Consider the following 23,455-nt stretch of genomic DNA (forward strand, 5'->3'; position numbering starts at 1 on the left):
CCAGCGAACAAGTTGTTTTTCTGTTGTTTATCGATAGACAAATTATTCATTTAAGAAGCGAAATTATGACCGCCCTTCGAGCGGTGAATGGATGTCAGTGAAAATTTTGAGAAAACAGCAAAACTTACCTTATCTGAACTTACCTTGTAGCATATACATTCTCGCAATGGAGAAGAAAGACAATGACTGGAAAACAGACGCGGAGCCCGGCTCAAAGCCAGAATTGCCCACTGGTTGCGGATAAGGTGCCATAGGTAATGCCATGCGTCATGTGCAAAACATGCAAAACAGCAACACATTATTGCGTATTATGCATCACACTAAGGGCTTAGAAGTTCCTAAGTTTAATTTCATCAAGGGGAATCTTTCAAGAAAGGTTTCATGATTGTCAATATAAAGGTTTATTGAGAAACTTTCTTCAGCATACAAATTTAGCGCAGAAAATGCTAATTTCTTGCTTTGCAGCATAATTGAACTGATTTCGCAGATAATTCGAGTGGAATTTTTCCTTTTACGATTATATTTCAAAAACTCAAATGTGAGCACTCGGTAGATAATATCGCCATGAGCGTTTTTCATTTTATTCTCTAATGTGCCCTTATTAGAGCAATAGAGGCAAACAACTCAGTATGGGGCATTGCTTCAAAACACGTACACTGCAAAAGAGCTGAGCATCAACTAAAACACTTGTCGTCACGACTAAGCAAACAGAGATTCGCGATTACAATGCATCGCTCGTAAAAAAAGGTCATTTGGCAGGGAATTCGAAAATTTATTAATAACACGACAAGTACTATGGTGGGGACAAAACATCTCCTTTTAGCTTTCAGTAAATATTCTTTTCAGCTGTCAGCTTGTTTCACAGCCGCCACGCTCAATTTTAGTTACGAGTGCTAAATTAATTCTGCAACCGGATTGTATGCTAGGGCTACTCGATAATTTATAGTTTAATATCAATGTTAGCGTGGTCTCCTTAATGTTCGCCTCCAGACAATGAACGTTGAGAGAATACGTGACAAAACATCGAAAATTTATTCAATCTCACAATCAAGATTTGTGGATGATACTGCCAATTAAACTGCAACGGATCGAAAACTGCTTCCAGATGATGAGATAGCGGCAACAATCATGAGTAACGAACCACTGAGATACCTTGACTGTTGGGAAAGTGCGCTGAACACATGAGTCATTGCGAAGCACGAAATGCACCCACATTTGTTCTTCAAAACGTCGCCCAAGACCGTTTAGCAACTTTTATTCATACAAGAATGGGACTTCACGAGATTTGACGAAATATCCGGACGGATTTCACTCTGAATACACACATTACCACGGTTTTAAGATGAATCAGTCTGCCAAAACAGATAAACAGATAACAGCCTCGGAACGGGTTCCCCTGAAGCATATTTCAGTCGCGTTTCATAGCATGGGAATCCATAGACCACGTGGCGAAGTAAGAAAGTGCCGGAACACGTGGACCCTTTGCCACCTCAGCGAGCAAGATCATGCTTTATCTTCAGATTTTTTTTTTTACCGCATTGTCGACATCATATATTTTATTTCCGGAAGGTTCTTCGTACTCAGGTTGAAGCCCAAAATATCAGCGCACGACCGTCACTCGAACAAAACAAACTTTCGGAGATTGGAGCACGCTGGTGCTGTAGTAAATCTCCCCGACGCAGGTAAGCTCCGCAAATAGTCAAGAAAGGCACAGCAATCTGCTTGTAGCTAGACGTGATTTCACCCACAGCGTCTTGTTTCGATCTCACTTCATCACTGTTCGGTAAGTCCTTCACATGTAGTCCAGTATTCCTCAATGTGGCCGCAGCTGTCAAGAGAAGTCTCCACCTGCTTTGGGAAGCCCGCCACATTGCCTTCTCTTGCCATTCACCCCTCTGTAGAACAACAGCTTCTATTGCCTCCTCCCTTCATCACGTACGCAGATGGATGGTGTTGGTCCGAGGAGCTAATGGTGGGGCGTTCACCTAATATAGATAGCTTGAGGGAGGAGACGCTTGGCTTCGAAGACCTGCTTGGTGGAGCCGTGACAGGTGTTGCAGCTGTCTCAAGAGGCACCTGCAAAGATGTAGCATCCAGTGCGCCACCATATAAATCCTGATATGAACAGGCGTCCGTATAAGAATAACTGAATCGGTTGGTTGGTTTGGTTAATTTGTGGGGTTTAACGTCCCAAAGCGACTCAGACTATGAGAGACGTCGTAGTGGAAGGCTACGGAGTAATTTCGACCACCTGGGGTTCTTTAACGTGCACTGACATCGCACAGCACACGGGCGCCGTGCTGTCGTCAGTCGGCTTTCATGGAAAGTGAACACAGCCGCAGCCATAATCACCCTTCTATGTAAAAACGATTTCTCGAGACTTCTCCCTTCGCGAGCACAGTGGTCTCACCTTATTGGCTTGACTACTGCAGAAAATCTTCCTTGAGCTGTTTTCTTGGCTGGTCAAGGACGAGGACTGGAAGGTCCAATTCATGAGTTCAGTTGAGTTAGCAACGTGGTCTTAGCTTCTAACATCAACTCTGCAACGTTGGGCTCCCAAGTAATCAGTTGATGTACTTGCTGTCGTTATAGTTACAATATCGTTTTGCAAGCATTAAAGCCTGTCTGAAAGGTCCCAAGACTTGGGGCAGCGCAACAGCGTTCGCGCACACGCGCAGGTTGCGTACCCTGTCGAGCACACCATTTATATCACTTGTTCTTCAATCTATTGTTTGGTTGTTGGTTCAGAGTGGAGCCTCATGCTTTTCTGTACTTCGTGTTTGTTCGCGTGTCTGTGACCTGGAAAACAAAAACCGAACATAATAAATTTATTTGAATAAGTGATGAAAAACAATTTAAGAGGGCAAGCATGCTGGCAGAGTACGTCCAAAATTAAAAAATAACAATAGCTTACCTCCGTCAGGTATGCTATCAACAGCCCCGTGATGACCCTTTGGCGTAGCGACTGCATCACTTATAATACTTCAGCCGTGGCATAGGCGTTGTGCTTAGCTTGGGCTTTTGGGTGCTCTGCACAGGTACCAAGAGAACGCCACTTCAAATGAAGGTGCCATCAGGCTATACAGCGTAAGGTTTTATTGTTACTCATGTTAATACTCAAACCACTGTGAAGAGAGAACCATAGAGTGCTTGAGTGCTACTGCAGGAACAGTATCCAACGCGAACAGCCGGAAAAGGTCTCGAGCGTTCTAGACTTGAGTACAGTAGGCCTGCCCATGAAGAACCCCACCAGCGAATGATGATCTCCAATTATGGATACGCAACACTTTGTTTAGGATCAACTTTTTCCTCACATTTTGGAGTAAGGCCACGCCTGATGGTGAGTGTGGGTTGGGTGTTCCAGAGTGGGAACAGCTTTCGAGTCCAGGGAACTGCGCGAAGCACTCCGGACCACCCACTACAAATTGGCAAATTTGACCAGAACCTCCCTTGATGTATTGGTTTTAGCTGCACGTCTCCATCCTGCATCCTTCCTTATTCGCGCATTCGCTCTAATAAACGCGACGCACAAAACACTGGTAGGACAGCCAGATACCAGCGATCAGCCGCTTTTGATGCAAATGTATTTCTTGGCTCATGAATGACGTCTGAGAGCATGTCCCAGCAGCGCTTCTTTATAAAGTGACATTTAAGAAATCACGTCCACGCCTGGAACCGAACCGCGATCCTTCCGTGTCCCGTCCGAGTGTGCCAGCCGCGGCTCTACGCTGACTTCCTGCGAACCTGCCCATGATTCTTTGTCTAGCGTAAGGACGTTTCAAGCGCTTAGAGAAATAAGCAAGTAAAAACTTTAAACGAAGAAAATTAAGAAAAAATTAAAATGGATATAAAGAGATAAAAAACATTACAACAATATACTGCCGATTTGCGCAGTTAATCAAATGCGAAGTAGGTGCGCAGCACTGCCTAGCTCGTCTATACTTTTATATGCATTTTACAATGTGTTTGGGGTATTTTGCGTTGATATGAAACGCTCTCATTCATTGGATTCCACTTTATGCACCTTATTTTCATTTTGTTTTACATTTCAGTGCAGATGAACGAACACAGATGAAAACAAATTAGCTGGGGCTTAGCTTTAGTTAAGCCCGGTAGGTTGCGAAACCAATAATAACATGGCCACGCTATAGTTCAGCTCATCGACAAAGAGTCTTTACTGTTCAAAGCGTCCCTTACATTCCATTCGGAGTTGTCACCGGTTGAGGACAATTCAAGAGAAGCCTGACGCGCTCGTCTAGCTGCATCTTGAGCGCGCCATCGAGCGAGTCGCTGTTTCCGTTCTTTATCTGTCTCTGTAGCTCGCTTCGTTTCTTGGCTTCATCGAGACGGCGTGCCTCAGCTGAGCAAGCGCGAGCATTTGTATACCCATCGTTTTCCTCCTCCTCTTCCTCTCAACTGCGAGAGAAGAGGGGACAGCAGCGCCTCCGCTCGCTGCAGCGCGCCGTGTCTAAAGCGCCGTGTCAACCGACCCCTGCCACCAGACGACTCGACTTGATAGCCCATCTCTCGCAGCTGGTATGACGTCACAGCCATCTGGGGTCATTAAAGGTCAAACGTGCCTACCGACCGTGGCTACGCGAAGGGCTGAAAATGAGAGTAGTATTGCTTTTGCAATAAAACACAGGTCAAAAGTGTGATCTGGGCCGTGGCTTCCGCAATAGAGTGACACGCTCCCACTCTCCCACTGGGGGCACTGTGGCCTCTCCGCCTCTTCCTTAGCTAAACTGCGTGAAGCGCGCGTAAAATTACAGGAAATTACAGGGTTCGCAGATAAAAAAACAAGCAGTATCTGTCACAACCTTTTCTGAAGACACCTGAATCGCGCCTTAAGCAAAGGGATAAAGGTGGGAGTGAAAACGCGCGGAATGAGAGAAAGAGGTGCCATAATGGAGGGCTGCGGAGTAATTTAGACCACCTACCACTTAGGGATCCTTAACGCGCACTGACATCGCACAGCCCACAGGCGCCTCCCTGTTTCGCCGCCATCAAAACGCAGCGGCCGGTGGTCGGTTTCGGGGTTCGAACCCGACGAGTCAAGTGTCGAAAAAACAGCAGCAGCAATACTTTTCCGCTTTTCTCCAGTGCAAGTTTTACAGTGATATCAAATTTTTAAGTGCTGCTGTATTCCGAATGTCTCTAGCTCTGTGTACCGGCTGGGTTAAGAAGTTCTGTCATGGAGCAGGCGGTCTTAGGTTACAGTACGCCGTAACCGGCACTCAAGCGTAGGATCAGATCGATTCATAAACAAGCATATAGTGCCAATCTTTTTCATTTATTGGCAAGATGCGCGGCATTGCAAAAACAAAAAAATATTAGCTTTTCCGCTGGCCCCCCTCTTTTTTCTCAGCTTTTCCTCCGTAGTAAACGAATCACCCTCAACTCACTGTGGATCTTGATGGACCCTGAAATAGGCTTCTGTGTTGATGCCACGTAGTATGTGGAGGTCACCACAGCGTCCTTGGATACGGGCTGTTTCTGGGTGTATTCGGACATTATAACAGGCTCTTCGAAGTGCTGTTTACTGGCGTCGGTGCTTCCTGCAAATTCACAAAAAATAACACATGAAGAAATTGAAAAAGCAAAAAGAACAGCAATGGCTGGGGCTGAAGGCTGGAGAAACAATCTATACAGTTAAAAGCTGCAATATCAATGTAGATGTAACGAAGTGGGCATAGAAACACCACCAATCATGAAACAAGTCAGGCACTGTAAAATTAAGGTAGGGTGCGGCGATAGCCTGCCTATTGCAGCTCATTGGCATTGGTAAGGAAGTTTTGGGGGAGGACGAGTTAGTTGCCCAACAAGACAGGGTGATTTTGAACCGAGAAACAGTGGCGAGGTGGTTGTGCGAATGTCCAGACAGATTTACGTTTTGTGTTAGTTCCTATCAGTGTAAAAGCTTCTGCGTTTTCTGCAGAAATTATTATATTTTTTATTTATTTGTACTGTAGGGTCATGACAGAGAGAGAATTAACAATGCATGCATAATTAGTAACACAATATAAATTTTTAAATATGGCTAAATAAGTAATGAACATATTGAGTTAGAAATATATAAACCCCATCTCAAAAAAGTAGAAAGCAAAAATGCACGTACAAAAAGTAACCGGAAGCGACGATTAGGAAACAGTGTGTTAGCACTCATAAGGTATTCGTCATCTGAAATCTATGCTTAACTTTTTATCGCATATCGTATTCAGTGGACACGGTGCATGGATGGATTTTAGCGGCCTGCGAGTACGGGCTGTCCTGTCGAGGAGGATTTAGAGCAAACTATCGGATGTGTAAACCGACGAATGATGGAAGCGAGGCTGAGTGCGCTGCTTACCGTTTGTACTGGACCCGGTGCGACATACACCGCTCCTCCTGAAGGACACGTACAAAACTAGGAGTGCCACGGCGACTAAGGTGGTAGACACCAACAGTGGAGCCAGCACAGCCATGTTATTGTGCACTTGAACCGGTGCTTGATCGTGGATTGCCGTGGGAGTGAGCGTTGCCGCTGCACAGGAGTATAAAAATAATAATCTCTCGTTATCAAACAACAGTAACAACAGCAGCAATAATAATAATAATAATAATAATAATAATAATAATAATAATAATAATAATAATAATAATAATAATAATAATAATAATAATAATAATAATAATAATAATAATAATAATAATAATAATAATAATAATAATAATAATAAAAACAACATCCAAATCAAAGTTTACTTCCCATCTAATAGAACAGATGACAGTGCACGCTAAAGAACCCCAGGTGGTCGAAATTTCCGGAGTCCTCCACTACGGCGTCTCTCATAGCCAGAGCCGCTTTGGGACGTTAAACCCCACAAACCAAACCAAACCAAACCAAACCAAACCAAACCAAACCAGACCAAAACAAACCAAACCAATAGTACAGATGAAAGAATAGTAGAAAAAGCTGCCACATGAGAGCTTGACGAACGTGCAATCCTATAATAATCAGCAATGAGGCTCTATACTTAAAGGCATCACCACAGAATACACGAAACATCAATATTTAGATACAAGTTAACTTTAAACCATGTTATTTAGATGCACATTTTTAATGTCTCGAAGTCATAAAAAAATCGAAATTAATGTGGACAAACATATTCTGAGAGTTGGAAGAGTGTATCGAAAACATTCGTTACCGATACTCAGTTCAGGTGTCGGCACACTCTATTTCTTGTCATGTCTTGTTGGACAGCTTGATTCTTTTCTTTTTAGTTCGGCTAAATTGCTGATATGTTTCACATTGCTCCTTATTTCTGATTTGAAAGTGACACTGAGGAGATACTTATAAAGATTACGTGCCGTAATCACCCTGGGGCGGCTAAAGAAATCTGCATTCGAATGCCACTATGGTACATAAATGAATTCGGCGATACCCTTCTTAGAATAAATGAATATCTCCAAGGTTAGGGAATGTTGTAGTACCCCACACTATGTGTCAGCAGTTTAGGTGCGAGCTGAATGTTGAATTGCATAACAGCATCATTGTTTGTGTAGGAATGATATAGTTCGATCTGCCTATGACGCTAGTGATTTGAGCGATGTTTTAAAGACACAACTGTCCTATGGAATACTGACCTGAAATATAACCCTGAGGCATGTAAAGCACCCTATTATTTCAACACGACGCAAGTTGATTATAATTATAATTTCAGCATGCGGTGGTATGACGGTTTCGGCCTAAATATGAAAGCTTTGGCTATAGTACTCCGTTTATATATTTGCACCAGCTAAACTTTGCTCCTGCGCTCAATAGTTTTCATTATTGTATTACAGTGTTTAATTTCATGAACATTTACTCCTGAAAAAAAAAAAAAATAAAGTCATATTGTTGGGACAGGTGACAAACTTCGCACTATGGCTAAAGTTAACGATTTTGTTTTGGCATATATCGAAGAGGAAAGGGCGCACACACAGGCCACGAACATACTGCGGATTCGTACAGCCTTTTTGTGAGGTGGGAAGGGGGGAAGATAAGCGGCGCGAACAGAAATGCTACAGCACCTAACCATAACATTTCCTACTCATTTTGCGGAGTGATTCATTTGTTTATTGTAAAGAGGTGCTGTACGTTCTGGAATGCGAGCCAAAGTGGAAGGAACAGTGCCAGAACTGCCAGCTGTGAAAGGACGATGTCGCCTTTTTCCAGGTAGGAAAGAAGACGAAGCGGTAATCATTCGCCAAAAGGGGATAAACAACAAAGATAAAAATTAAAAATAAAGGCATGTATACTTTTTCCCGATGGAAGGAATTCACAAGTCAAAACACACTGCAAAATCCAACCATAGCACCCACCCATCGTCACATCCTTCGTCAAAGGTACATATGGGTCAGCGAAGAGTTCAGTTGAGGCGGAAGCTTATATTTAGAAGAGGGGAAAATAAAACGACCCTTTCAGAACCGGTACTCTCAAGCAGATGCTAACGAAAAATTCAGACGTGACTTATCCGAAAAAAGGCAGCGCAATATGCAGAATCTACAGAAACAGAAAACAGCCGTACAAAGGTAGGGACTTACCTAGTTCAGATTGTTTTGGCGTTTCAAACTCGAAGTCTGCTTGCGTTGCACCAGCCTCGCTCTGCGCCACAACTTGCACCTGGTACTGGCGGCCAGGGTCGAGGTCGGCGAGAACGTAGCGGCGCATACGTGGTCTCAGGTCGTCAACAGCAGGGATCCAGACCTGTTGCAGACGAGGTCGGTACCGCACGCTGAATCGCATCACGGGACAGCCGCTTGTCAGCCACGTGTCCAGGTGCAGGGTGGCGCTAGTAGCATTGACTGTGATGAACTTGTCCAGCGGAGGAGAAATGGGCGCTATAGCAGGGACAGCCAGAGGAGAAAAAAAACAACGGTAGAATGGGCGAGTCTTGCAAGGTTAGAAATATGTTCAAGCCACACCAGAGCGCGCTTCCTGGCTGAAAAAGGAATGGATGGATGGATGGATGGATGGATGGATGGATGGATGGATGGATGGATGGATGGATGGATGGACGGACGGACGGACGGACGGACGGACGGACGGACGGACGGACGGACGGACGGACGGACGGACGGACGGATGGATGGATGGATGGATGGATGGATGGATGGATGGATGGATGGATGGATGGATGGATGGACGGACGGATGGACGGATGGATGGATGGATGGATGGATGGATGGATGGATGGATGGATGGATGGATGGATGGATGGATGGATGGATGGGTGGGTGGGTGGGTGGGTGGGTGGATGGATGGATGGATGGATGGATGGATGGATGGATGAATGAAATATAGGAGCGTCCCCTTTGAAACGGGGTGGTAGCAGTTGCTATCATGCTCATTTCCTCCCTATATCTTAATTATTCTTTTAGATGGGCTAACTATACCATCATTCTATTTGTTGAATTTTTGTTTCTACATAACGAACAATATGTCACATTTCTGCTTTTAAGCCACTAATCTTCCAGTCGTTTTTTGCTAGCTTCCACCGCTAGTTTATTCACCCGGCCACTGGTATCTCTAAACCCCGGAGCTTCAGGAAGAGTGACAGCGCCTGCATCACCTACCAGATGAATACCAGTACATTCGAGTATAATATGGTCAATTGTTTCAGTGGAGTTACCAAATGCTTCACATGCGTCATCTTCATTGTTAATTTTTTTTTTGTAGCGGCGTGTTCTAAGGCACCCTGATCTAGCTTCAAAAAGTAGGGCACTGCCTCTTCAGCTATCAAAGAAAGCTTTCTTTTGTTATCTGCCTTTCCACTTTCGGTATAATTCCACACTTTTTCTTTTCCATCGAATTTATCCAATTTTCACCTTCTGTGTTTTTCACCTGTTGCTTAACGCTCTTTATTTCTTCGTCCTTGTGACCAGCATACTTACTGGTTAGTTTCCTAGTTCTTTTCCTCCATTGCGAGTCAACGCTTTTTAGGTATAGGTATTTAAATACTCTAGCTGCCCATCTGTTACTGTCTAATTTCTTAAGACGTTCCTCATATAATATTTTCCTCTGAGCTTCCCCTACTTCAAAAAATGCCCAGCCCATATCTCCCTGTACCGCCTCATCTGTGATTTTGCCGTGGGCACCTAGTACTAATCGTCCGACGATTCTCTGATTTATTTGTAATGTCGACTGCACCTCTGATTTTAGGCACAAAATGCCTTCTGGCCTGAAGCGCCACCTTCCGTGTAACTTAATTTGCGTTACCGTGAAATAAGTTGCTCATGGCGATTAGCGTCTTTACAGCTCTCGGATCTGGTATACGTGGAACAAAAGTGAGCAACACAATGTTTACAAGCTGTTGTTGAAGCCTTCAGCAGGACAGAAATGTAATTAAGAAAGATAAGAAGCCATAAACTAGTGGTGACATGCTAATTTATGGGAGCTACCTTGCGTTGAATATTAAGAAATCATTTCTGCGAGGATAAAAATATTTACAGCAAAGAAACGTCGGACAAAGTGGAGCTTTAGTAGTAGCCACTGTAAAACAGAGCAGAATCACGTGAGCAAAAAGTTGCTAGTGGCCACATGTAAGGGTGGCACCGCTTAAAGACCACTGTTCCTCTGGAAGAGACCAGTGGCTGAAAATTGTCAGGCGACGACTCGTTCGTGGCTTGCTTTTGTCGCTGTTTTTCTTGAAATAACAAGAAAGTGACAGAGAGAGAGAGAGACACAACTACTAGAGCCAGGCCATTTTTGTGTTCAACGTTTATACAAGATATTCTATTATCTGCAAACATCATAAACGCAAACCAAAAAGGACCTTATGATCCGTATAATAAAATGAAAGTAAGGAAAAAACGTGGCATTCTAATTAAACGTTTGATTGGACATTTCATATGTCAAGAAAAAAGAGAAGCATACATTACTGCTAGAAATGGGCAGAAAAAAAAAAACACGTGAGGTTAGTAATGAGCGAAGAATAAATGGAAATACGCGCACCAGTATATGAAAACAAGAACGCAGACATTAAAATTTAAATGGTCGCCACTAAACGTTTCTCGAAAACAAAGTAGTCATACATAATGGGAGCACCAACCTGCACCCTTGGTGCGCACGAGAACCTCTTCTCCGGGCTCCCCATTGCCGAGGCTATTGGAGGCCGTCATGTAGAGGCGGTACGTGGTGCCGCATTTGAGGCCGTCCAGCACGAATGGCTGTCCGGTGTGATTCAGGAGCAGTTTCCTCCACTCCCCCTGCTCCGTCCCGTAGTGCAACACGTATTCTGTGAGAAACACCGACCGTATGCGTTAAAGCGCAAGACAAGCCGGTGCGTTATGCTGGAATGGAAAGCGTAGTTCTAATGGTCGCCGACGCTCTGCCGTTCTCACTGTAAAGTAGTTTGCAGAGTAAAGTACACTTATTCCTAGCGTGAATATTGCCGCAGGGAAGAAGACGACGACATCCCCACGAGGGTTGCTAGAAGAAAAAAAAGAAAAACTGCAACGCGAGTCTCTTTCCGGTTGCTCACCTCTTTGTTTTATGCCCTCTTTAGGGTCTCTCGACGCGGTAATATTCTATTCTATTCTATTCTATTCTATTCTATTCTATTCTATTCTATTCTATTCTATTCTATTCTATTCTATTCGTATATGCAGTGTTAGTTCGTGTATGGTCTGTTTCTCAGCTGTGTGAACGTGTTTATTTGCTGCAGTTATGATTCAAGTATCGCATCTGCCAAATAAACAAAGCAAGTTACTTACTTCTGAATTGCGTAGTGCAGCCCTTATAGCATCGCTAAAGACCAAAGGGTTTCGGAAAGCTGAAAACCAGTGCACACCTCACCAGGCACACAGTTGTATTTGGAGAAATGCTATAGACCAGACTTTGTAGCCGCTCTCGGGCACAGCCATTTCTGTCGACTGGCGTACCGCCGCTCGGCTGTTTCCTCGCGGCCTGCGGTATCTCTGCGGCCACGACCTTACGAAAGATGCGACCTTCTAGAATTCGGGTGCTGGAAAACATTGCCAAATATATTTTCATCGTACGGTTTTTATGACAGCAACTTTATTTGCGTTGTCGGGGTTTTAAAATCGATGCGTTAGTCATAAGATTTAATTCGACATTCAGGTTAACTATATTGACGTTCAGCACGATGTAATGCTAATGCCGCCGCTTTTTTTTTTTTTTTTTTTTTTACTTTACAAATCAGAAACGCGTTAGAACAATATATTATGTGCTCGATTCACATATAATTCTATTTTTAATGCATTCTTAATCATTTCTGCCAGCTGTAGCTATAGGCTCACAAATTGGCCTGTGTTGTCGCCTGCGTTGTGGTGTGGCGTCATATCAACAAATGATCGTTTTCTGCTCATCAAAGTTGTGGAGTTAAAAGATAAAGCTTTTACACTTTATTTATTCTTTTATTGCGAAAGCAATACTACTCTAGGTTTCGAGCCTTCCGCGTAGCGCGGATGGTAGCCACGTCTTACACACGTGACGCTGTGACGTCACACCCCACGTGACACTATGGTGAGAGCTGGGACTAAAACGGCCGGCAGGAGCTGACAACTTGGGTCTCTCGTTTCACATGGGACGGTTATGTCAGAATCAGCCAGTTAGGACCCTGGCATTCACGTTACCCCTATAGGCCACTAAGGCACGTTCATACGGGTTGGTTAAAGCGGGGCTTTATATGAGGGCTGAGGAAGAAGAAAAAGAGAAGAAGAGCGCTCGGTCACTCGCAGCTAATGCTTTTGCTCAATATTTGGTCCAGCAGCGTGGAACCCTTCGAATTTTTTGGATTGTTTCTTTTTATGCTTGAAAAACTTAGCGCCCATCAAACTGTTGCGCCTGCGTGTCACCACGTGACATATGTTTCTAAGTTCTTTAACTCTTGCACATACCTTGCTGAACATGCAAAAAAAAAAAAAGGACCAGCAGCAAACAGATACCGGCTGGAGAATAGCAAGTCATATGATATGGTATATGGGATTTAGCATTAAAAAGCGACATTGGCTACGAGATAGGTCGTAGTGGAGGTCTCCGGTAATTTCGATACACCTGGCGTTCGTTAACGCGCGCTGACATTGCACACATACTAATTAGTTAACTATATGGAGTTTTATGACGCATAAGCAACTGCACTTTCTGTTTTGTCTCCAATGAAACACGGCCCTTGCGGCCGGGATCAAACCCGCCTGTTAGGTTTCAATAGCTGAGCGCCAAAACTGAGCCACCGCTATGGGCACAAAACAGTCTCACTCATGGTGTTTACTTGAATAAATATTAACAAAAAAGATGGCTCGCGCTACTTGTGCAGCCTCAAGAAGGGTATAATGTATTTTGAAACTTGATTTTTTTGTTTGAGAAATCGGCGACTACTCATACGACATCCATCCCAGAGCCATAATAACTGTGAATCGCCTTTGCCCGCGCTCGGCGGCGTGGCTCGTGAGTGTTGCGGATAGGTGTTTTGGGGAAGAGGTTCGACAATAAGGTAGGAGTAAATAGGGCGTGCGATGCAGAGTGTGGAGTCCGGCTAATAGCCGAATCACACCCAAGGTGGAGGTCTCCTCACCTCTAGTCTAAGCTACATGAGTTAAATAGGAATCGGCTGATGAAAAAGGCAGGGATGAGACGACATAGCTATCAGCTCATCTCCCTTAAACAACTGGCATACCTGCGGACAAGTTTGTAAATAAATGACTGGGTACCGACGCGAGCGACCCTTGTGAATCCTGCATAGTGTGAATCCTGCCTGCTCTGAATAGCAAACAGTTACGGTGGCTGTGTGTTCCGAGTAAGGAATAAAGGGATATCAATTATCCTGATCACTATGGTGGTAAGATTTTAGGCCCAAATGGAGGAAAAGGAGACTGCAGAACACGGTAACTATTGATGAGCTGTGTACTAGAGTGATCCTTTCCGAGAATGCAGTTCCTATTTGCGCAGGGGCCCTATTTTAGACACATATGGCCGCCGTTCGCCGCCATGTTGTTTCTCTGATTGGTTGTCAAAAAAGTCCCGTGTTTCAAATTTGTGGCGCGAAATTACGGTCTGTCGAAATGACTTTTTGCGGTGACGTAAAAATAACGTGGACGTGAAAACGGACTTTTAGCAGCGTCATTCATGATGCGTGGATGGTATGCATAAGTAATTGTGGAGCGCTAAAACGAAGGTGGGCAGCACAGCCAGCCCCAAAAAGTAATTGATGTTTTGAGAATGCGAGCGTTGTCCTAGGACATGGACTATGCATCCTGCGCGGGCGCCTCTTCGTCAGTACTGGGGTTACTTCGGAAATCTGTCGATACGTCCTGTTAACGACGAGGTCATTAAACACTTTAGTTCCTGTGTTTAAAAGCCGCTGATAAGTGAACGTGAGAGGTCATCGGCGGTTATGAAGAGCAATGCTACTTTCCGCTCCCGTTTTGTACCAACCCACTGCGAATATTCTGTTGCCGTTCTTGCTCTTCAGCTGAAACTCGCGCAGCTTTTCCATGCGTAGCTGCTGCCGAATGTCCGACCGCAAGTATGTCATGACGCACTGAGACCGCAACACCGCAACATATTTCACTCGCCCTCACTGGAACCCAAGGCTTCCGAATCTCAAAATGCACCGCAGCGGTTGGTTTATCGAGCATCGTCGTTTTTTATACTTGGCGCCAATTTATAGTAGCAGACGACAACGTTTTTTTTTTCTATCACTTTTTTTTTTCCTCTTTTTATTCAGATTGCGCAACCCGATTTTGTGCTTATGTAACATGGCATCGTCGTACGGCACACATCACGTGTACGTCACAATTTGCACAGAATGGCGAATTGTCGAAAATATGGCCCAGAACAAAGTTTGAACAGCTGAAAACGCGAAACGAAGCATGTCCTTCAGCTACCTTTGTTTGCACGCTGACGCTGAACTAACGGACCAACCAGACCAGACGAGACAGCTCCAAGCAGCGATCAATAGATTGATTCGCTCGAGCGTGACATTCCCGTTTGTTATGAGGGAAAATTCATCTGTGTATGACCAAACGTGTTTTGATTAACTCAGAGATATGTTAAAAATAGCGAAGAGTTGAGCACCTAACCTGTAATGGAAATCGAATTCCGCTGAAGTCTGGCGGATAAGTTGATAACGTAATTGTATCGCGATGTGTGTAGCACTAAGGATAGAGGCAACTACATGGTTGCAGGAACAAGAAGAACAAGAAGGGTTTATTAGCACGCCCTTTTATAGGCAATGGAGGGAGGCGGGGCAGTAGCAGTGCTAAGCGTACAGTTGGCGGTAGCACTGATAAGACTGCGCTGACACGATAAGGCAGACAGCGCATGCCCGATACATCCTCCGAGGGGTAATGAAAACAACAAATGTTCAAGCTATTTGATTAAAAGCAGCGTCGTACTGAAGACGTTGCGGTGGCTTCACTGTACGTGCCGACCTCCTTGGAACTGGTGTCGGTCCAGGCAAAGCTAGTGGAATATGGTTTTCAGAGCCTCCGAGCACCGGGCTGTCGGTGCCGGACTGTTGCCGAGGAGCGTCAGCAGATGTTCGTATTGTGGCACCAGGCGAGATATTTCGAGCAGATTGTCCGGGGTTATCTGGTTCACGCTCGGAAGAACCGCTGTCGTCGTCACTAGTGTCTGCTGCACACTTCTCACGGGTTTGCAGAAGATGCCGCCTGTTGCGCCTAAACACCCGATGATCCTCTGTTCGCACTTTGTAGGACCTGGGAGCCGCAGTGCCAACTACAGTACCTTTCTTTGACCATGTCTTGTCGCGGATCCTCACGACAGAACCTTCAGCTAAAGGTGGCAGAGGCTTTCCGCCACTCTTCTGATGGTGCTTCTTGACCACAGTTGTCTGCACAGCGCCAAAATCTGGAAGATTAGCTCTCAAGCACCTGCCCTGAAGAAGTTCTCCAGGTGATCGGCCGTCCTCCAGTGGCGTACAGCGGTAGGCCAGTAGACCTAGCCAGAAGTCTTCCTGTGAATGTTCACATTTCTTCATGATCCGCTTTAGCACCTGAACACCTTTCTCTGCAAGTCCGTTGGATTGCGGGTAGCGGGGGCTGGATGTGACGTGAGCGAAATCGTATGTTCTTGCAAAGGCTGCGAACTCGTGACTGGCAAATTGTGGCCCGTTATCGGTGCACACTTCAAGCGGTACGCCATACCTCGCGAACATGGCACTGAGTGCAGCGATTGCTGTCCTCGCAGTAGTGTCCACAAGTTTCTCGACTTCTGGAAAGTTAGAAAACGCGTCAAAGGCCAGGATGTACGAGTTTCCCCCAAAAGAAAAAATATCAACACCAACGCGATACCACGCACATCGAGGGACTGGGCGCATCAGTAGTGGTTCCTGCGGTTGCTTGTAAGCAAATTCGCGACAAGTCGGGCAACCCTTGATCAATACACTCATGTCACTGCTGAGACCGGGCCAAAAAACAAGACGACGGGCTCTTTCTTTGCATTTCTGTAGTCCCAAATGCCCGGCATGAATTCTTGCTAAAATGCCTCGCCGCATGCATTTGGGTATCACAACTTTCTTGCCTTTTAGCAATATACCATTTACGACGGAAAGCTCAGACGAAAATGGTTTAAGTTCCCCGTCGACATTCTTCCCAGTTGCCAGGCAAGATATGACTGCCTGGAGGTAGTCGTCGCGGGCAGTTTCATTTGCCAGCTGCTCACGTGTTGCATCCGTCACCATGTAGCCCAAGGCGGCAACTGCATGTACCTCCACGTCGTCAGTGGCGCCAGTGGTGTCGTCTTGAGCAGCCGGAGATGATCGTGACAGCATGTCTGCCAAAATGAGGTGCTTTCCTGGGACATACTGCAATACAAAGTCGTATTTCAGAAGTTTTAAAAAAAACCTTTGGAGGCGGGGGGGCATGTCACAAATTCCTTTTGCAGCTATAGATAGTAGAGGTTTATGATCTGTCTCAATGAAAATCTTCTGTCCGTAAATGAACTGGTAAAACTTGTCGCAGCCAAAAGAAATGCTAAGCGCCTCTTTTTCAATCTGAGCATAACGCTGCTCAACTTGCGTGAGCACACGAGATGCATAAGCCACTGGCCGCCATTGGCCGTTATGGCACTGCAAAAGGGCTGAGCCAATGCCATCTTTGGATGCGTCGCAAGTTATCTTAGATTCTTTTCGGGGATCAAAGATGGCTAACACGGGAGTCGTGCTTAAAATCTGTATGACACTTTTCCACTCCCTCATGTGGTTTTCAGTCCACTCGAACTCTGAGTGCGACTTGATAAGTGCTCGCAGCAGCGCGGTTCGCTCAGACAGGCGCGGAACGTATTTGCCAAAATAATTCAACACACCGAGCATGCGCTGAACATCGGATTTGTTCTTGGGCACTGGCGTTTGCAGCAAACTTTGCACAAGCTTTGGGTTTGGCGAGATGCCATTGCGTGTGATGATATCGCCTAGGAACTGCACTTCGGTGACGCAAAACTTGCATTTTTCTGCGTTGAACGTTAGGCCGGCTTTTTCAGCTGCTTTCATTACTGCAACTAGTCTCTGGTCATGCTCTTGTTTGGTTTCGCCCCACACCAAAATATCATCGATGTAAACGTGTACACCGGGAAGGCCATCGAAGACTTCACTCATCCGCTTTTGAAAAACTTCGGGAGCAGATGAGATACCGAAAGGCAGCCGGAGATAACGGTATCTTCCAAAGGGTGTAGAAAACGTGCATATTTTGGACGTCTTTTCGTCAAGTGGTATCTGGTGAAAACCCGATTTTGCGTCCAAACAGCTGAAATAGGCTGCGCCAGCCAATTCCCCTTCCATGTCCTCACGCTTTGGGAGCTAATAGTGCTGCCGTCTTACGTGCTCGTTTATTTTCCTTGGGTCCATGCAAACCCTAAGTTTGCCATCCTTTTTCTTAACCAAAACCAATGGGCTTACCCAGTCTGTCGGGCCATCCTGTTTGACGATGACGCCTGCACGCTCCATTCTACGCAGCTCCTCCCGAAGTGGTTGTCGCAGGGACAGGGGAACCCGTCGGGCTGGTTGAACAACTGGAATCGCAGATGGTTGCATGACCATGCTGTACGGTTGCTTCAGGCAGCCTAGCCCCTGAAAGACATTTTTGAAATCCTTGAGCGCTTGGTACTCCGAAGCATTTACAGTAGCCACCGTGCGATGGACAAGTCCCAGAGCTTCGCTTGCATCCAGTCCCAGAATGGCTTGACGGCCGTTCTTTACAACAAAGAACTTCACGGTGGCGGAAGCGTTACCGATAGTTACTTCCTGTGTCGTTGTTCCGAAGTGAGTTATGACACCCCCCGTGTAAGCTCTCAGCACCGCACTTGTGGGCGTTAACTGCTGCGACTCCCTAGTCTTGCGGTACATAGAGAATGGTAACAGACTGGCCTGGGACCCGGTGTCTACTTTGAAGCAAATATTTCTTCCGGCAAGTTGTGCTTCCACTACCCAGTCTTTGCTGCTTCCTCTTTCAGTTCCTACTTCTAGAATGTCAAAGTCGTCACCGCTGCTGTCTTTACTAACTTGTTCAACTTTAGACATTCCTTCACAGCAAACCGCGAAGTGGTGAAGTTTACGACATTCATGGCACTTTTTCCCGTAGGCTGGGCACTGTCTGGGTCTATGCCGTCGGTTGCACTTTTTGCAACGGTACTGCTTCCTGCAGTCATCATCACTTTTGCTTCGCGATGGTGGCGCGTGCCTTGACACAGCATCGACCAGGTCGTCCGTGGCTTTCCAGACCTCGTTTCGTTGTGCGAGAGACTCTGCTACCTTGCAGAATTCTTCAGCTTTCAGCAACGTTAAAGACTTCTCTCGAAGCATTTTCCTGCGCAGCTTTGAGTTATTCGTGCCAAACACGATCTGATCCCTGATTAGCGAATCACGCTGATCTCCGAAATTACATTGCGCGGCTTGCTTTTTGAGGTCCCGGACAAACTTCTCAAAAGGTTCTCCATCTGCCTGCTTCCTGGAGCGAAACACATAACGTTCGTGAACTTCGTTGCTCACCACGGCACAGTAGGTCTCAAATTTTCCAACCAGCGTTGCGTAATCATCCTTGCTTTCGGCTGCCTCGAACTTGAACGTGTTGAACACGTCGAGCGCTTCATCGCCGGCTATGCTCAGCAGGAGTGCGGCTTTTGCAGAATCGCTGCGAGGTTGCTCCTTCGTTGCGGTCGCCTGCAGGAACAGGTCGAATTTCTGCTTGAAGCGTTTTCAATTCTCAGAGAGGTTGCCGGTCAGTTGCAAAGGTGGCGGGGCCTTTAGAAGTTCCATAGCTGTCGCAGGATCCCACTTCTGACACCATGTATCGCGATGTGTGTCGCACTAAGGATAGAGGCAACTACATGGTTGTAGGAACAAGAAGAACAAGAAGGGTTTATTAGCACGCCCTTTTACAGGCAATGGAGGGAGGCGGGGCAGTAGCAGTGCTAAGCGTACAGTTGGCGGTAGCACTGATAAGACTGCGCTGACACGATAAGGCAGACAGCGCATGCCCGATACAGTAATCTCTAAGATCAGCTCAGCTAGTTACGTTAACTTTTACGCCACGTAAGTTTCTGCAATCATTTGCATCGATGACCATCAGCACACACACGCAGGTATCATTAAGCAGGTAAACATTACAAGCTTCATTATTTCCTGCGATAACTTTTGCATGTTAGAGCTCATCACCTCGTGTTTTCCCTGTCAGGTTAGTAATCTTTAGAAAAAAAAAACAAACAAACAAAAATTCGCGTCGATTCGCTTTTCACAGCAGGACCATTTGCTTTATCTAGTTTTTCTTCATGGCCTCTCAATGACTTTAAATTTGACCTGTCTGCTGCTCTTTTAGACACTATGGTCTTTGGCTTGGTTTAGAACTCTAAACCAGAAATGAGACCGTGAAGTTTACTGGAGTTGCAATAACTTTACAATAAACGACTGTTTAATATGAAAATTTAGCACGCATTATCCTGTACTTTTAAATCCTTAGTTTAAGTTTTGATGTTTCTATGTGGCAGTAACAGAGGTCAAAAATTTCGACTTGCTCTTTAACAACACCGAAGTTGTAGCTCATTTTGAGTCTCTCTCAGAAGGGAAAAGTACCTTTTCAACCCACGCTAACAATAGCAAAGAACCGTTATGTTACAATTAAAACACGTATGCATTGATGCCTGCAGTGCAGTTCGCATTATGGAAACAGTGATATACGTGGTATTTGGGTTAGTTTGGCTTAGTAAGTGTTTTGTTCTCCAACTCAAACTTTACCGCCTAATGCATTCACTGTTACACAGAGATTGAATGCAGTTTTGTTTTTGCCTCCATGCTTTGTATGTAGTACATGTTCTCAGCAGCCTTTTCGGGAATAAAAGGGGGGGCGCAACTATGCCCATGCTTCGTGGATATACAGAGGACCTCAACGTGTGACCCATCTAGGGTCAAAAAATATCTCGTGTCTCATTTTCTGACACATTAAGCGAAGAAAACAAAAATTTACACCTTGAAAAAACAAAACAAAACAAAACAAAACTGCGTGCTGTGTCTGTGCCAATCATTTTCATTCTAGCCTCCTCATTTGAACTTTCTCCATACTCGCCATAGCTGCAAAAAATAAGTTGAACTCTAACAGATGTGCAGTCAATGGTATACAAATTTCTCAAATTTCTGGCGGCGCCAACAAATATTTTCATGCCTTTTCAATGTGAACACACTTGCTGGCATAATATGAAGGAAATCAGCTTTTGTTCTTTTTTATTACGGCGTAATGAACACATACTTAGCTTAACTAATATAGTTAAAAATTGTACACTTGTCTACCAATTTCACGCCTATGTAGACGTATGACGGCCCCACAGCAAGGTATAAATTGTCTGTTCCCGGCAGCACGCAGGAGCTGTCAGAAGCTGCCACTTTGATAATCTTGCAGACCCTGTAGCAACTTTCAAGCTATTTTAAGGGTCGTACGCTTCACCTCCTACTATTTTGGTCTGTAATTTCAATAGTATAGCAATTATCGTATTACCGTATTTTCTGCTCTGTTTCTCCTTTCATGCTGCGACTAATCTTTGAATTAAAAGAAATGAAAGCGAAATCGTCATAAATAATTCAAAACGAGTATGTGGTATTGAAAAAATACGAGACTTGCCTGTCGCTGAAAACTGCTCCTTCGGATTGCTGTCCCACTGAACAGAGACCGATGACGATGTGAGCGGTGTGACTTTGACTGGAGGCGAAGTGGGCGGAGCTGGAAACCAGGCACTAGTGATCAATTTCTGCCCTCCGTTAGATACGTATTATTTTTCATTACTATTTAGTGGCATTAAGTAGGAAGCGGGGGAAGAGCATCACGTTTATGTTGCATATAGTATTTTCGTTTGAGGTTAGGGGTGCGAGACGTACTCTTCTTTTCTTCAATTAACATTAAATGTTAACTTAGATAAACGAGTCAAACATGAATTGGGGATCAGTGAATTCGCAGTAAGTGAATGCTACGAGCTGACTGCTCAAAATGTTAGAAACCTGTTCCCTCTGCCGATATCGCATGTTGTGGCTTTCGCATGTCCGACTAAAACTTTGTCGATGTGTGCAGCTGTATAAGGAACCTAACAATATAAGTTATGTTGAACCGCTGAAGTTTATCGTGGAGATTTCTAAACACAGTAATATTAATGTATGTGAAAGAGAAAAAGAAAATGCGCATAGCTTTATTACAAAAAGCATTGAGTATTTTCAGTATGATAACTTCTCCAAGTACCACACAATAGCTCACCCGTCTCAAGGGTCGTGGCGATGACTTCGTCGGACGCTGGTCCTGTGCCTGCACTATTGTAGGCCTGCACTACGACGCCGTACCTGGTAAGACGGCGTAGGCTAGTCAGGTATGTGGTTTCTAGTCCGTCCTCCTCTTCTGCGCCCGCCCACAACTCTGGTCGCTTTAGCGAGAAGGACGCTCTCCGGCGAGCTTCAATCTGCTTGAACTGGAAGCTGTCGTCGGTGTGGGCGACACGGTAGCCGACACGGTATCCAAGAATGGTTCCGTGCCACTGTTCCTTGTTCGGCGCCTGGGCAGAGAAAAGGATGTAAGAGAGGACAGGGCTATTAACATGGACAACCGCGTAGAGTACCTGCACATCGTACGTCTGTAGTGCATCGCAAGCAAACCCTTCCGCAAGTGAACGGATGAAGTGGTTCTTAAAAAAAAAAAAAAAAAAATTTGTCCATTCTTGTGCGTCTGCATTCGGCAATGCCTAAGAGGTTAAAATAGAAGTCAGCTACTGTACCATACCATCTAGGTACATTGATGGGCACCTCACATAGCGGGAAAAGCGAGTGGGGATGGTCACAAGCTAAGATAAAGGAGGAAAAAAAAAAGAGCAGTGTGTAAATGGAGAGGTATCCGCGTCGTCAGACCACCGGAGCCGTATGGAAAGTGTTGCTATAGCTATAGAAGAAGAACACCACATCAACCTTCAGAAACAATGTTTTGGCGTCTGTAGCGTCTGCAAATACCGACTGCCCAACGTGCGCGGAAACACTTAAATGGGAAAACAACTACAGCATAACACATTATTTATATTTGAAAAGTAGTGTAGAAATCAGCCTCTTGCAAAACTCGTTCAAAGGACCAGTAAAGCTAATTATAAGAGCAAAATTAAGATTTATTTTACAGATAACCTATCGAGACTGGCTTGGTTTCACGTTCATCCCAACCCTTAAATATCTGTTCAGTATAACTCATGAAGTTTTATCTTGGGTGCAGTGGCAAAATGCAAAATGTTGGTTTATGATGTCGAGGACCGATGTAAGCCTGAAAGCAGCAGAAATACAGAAAATGGATGGGTGAAAATAACAAATGTGTACAAATAAATTTTATGCACACACATTCTAGTATTATGACACGCTTGCTGAAAACTGACAAGATTTAACAAAGAAAATTAAGTGTTGCGTGTACTAAACACGCAACACTTAATTTAGGCAGCAAAAGGCAGCAAAAGCTGGTATAAGACAGGGGTAATTAGTAAAATCAGAGAAAAACATTATTTCCTGTGTAGTTACGCTGATGACGATGATAACTATATCAATTCAATCGAAAAACAATGAATGAGACAAAAATACATTCAAGATGCATGTATAACTATTATAAGAATTTTAAGCTTCTCTGCTAAACAAAATATGAAAAACAATTAAGGTTCATTCAAAGTAAACAAATAAGAGAAAAAAGTCTGCGATTAGCAGAGATTCGTAAATATTAAAACACATAATGATGACATTTTTTACATAAGTTCTAGTGTGGTCAACGGCGCAACTGAAGCCGCTACGTCACACACGAACTGATGATCCAGGAAACTGGTAAACCAGACCTTAATGATGTTTTCAACCAAGAAGATGGCTACTTTGTAACCGAAAAAAACCAAGAGTAAAATAACCATAACACGATACATTACGGGTCGATTCCACACGTAACAAAAATTCCAGGATTGCACTTAGATCTGCTT

General features: G+C 44.8%; 2 protein-coding genes across 2 annotated transcripts in view; both read right to left on the reverse strand.

Annotated features, from left to right (window-relative positions):
• Nucleotides 1-2,913: 2,913 nt before the first annotated feature.
• The window catches only part of LOC146191667 (cell adhesion molecule Dscam1-like), an 81,352-nt gene continuing 60,810 nt past the window's right edge, over nucleotides 2,914-23,455 (reverse strand). Inside the window, exons 18-24 of the mRNA XM_084600361.1 lie at nucleotides 21,730-22,021; nucleotides 21,106-21,204; nucleotides 11,073-11,258; nucleotides 8,566-8,862; nucleotides 6,350-6,523; nucleotides 5,406-5,558; nucleotides 2,914-3,030 (exon numbers count right to left, since the gene is read on the reverse strand). Coding sequence (XP_084456487.1) covers nucleotides 2,975-3,030; nucleotides 5,406-5,558; nucleotides 6,350-6,523; nucleotides 8,566-8,862; nucleotides 11,073-11,258; nucleotides 21,106-21,204; nucleotides 21,730-22,021 — 1,257 coding nt within the window. The 3' untranslated portion in view covers nucleotides 2,914-2,974. The remainder of the gene's footprint in view (nucleotides 3,031-5,405; nucleotides 5,559-6,349; nucleotides 6,524-8,565; nucleotides 8,863-11,072; nucleotides 11,259-21,105; nucleotides 21,205-21,729; nucleotides 22,022-23,455) is intronic.
• Nucleotides 15,171-19,329, reverse strand: LOC146191668 (uncharacterized). The gene is made up of 2 exons (XM_084602193.1): nucleotides 17,898-19,329; nucleotides 15,171-16,808 (listed from the first exon to the last, which is right to left on the reverse strand). The coding sequence occupies exons 1-2, from the start codon at nucleotides 18,798-18,800 to the stop codon at nucleotides 15,348-15,350; spliced, it is 2,364 nt and encodes a 787-aa protein (XP_084458319.1). The 5' UTR covers nucleotides 18,801-19,329; the 3' UTR covers nucleotides 15,171-15,347.

This window comes from Amblyomma maculatum, chromosome 4 (assembly GCF_055883805.1).
Source record: "Amblyomma maculatum isolate TAMU_Amacu chromosome 4, ASM5588380v1, whole genome shotgun sequence".
NCBI lineage: Eukaryota > Metazoa > Arthropoda > Arachnida > Ixodida > Ixodidae > Amblyomma > Amblyomma maculatum.

Bases quoted from the DNA above. Each gene is read 5' to 3' on its own strand.
- LOC146191668 (XM_084602193.1), bottom strand. From the start codon at position 18,800: ATGCTTCGAGAGAAGTCTTTAACGTTGCTGAAAGCTGAAGAATTCTGC. The intron at 16,809-17,897 runs GTAAGCCCATTG...TTTGTATTGCAG, and splicing joins AGGATGGCCCGACAGACTGG to TATGTCCCAGGAAAGCACCT.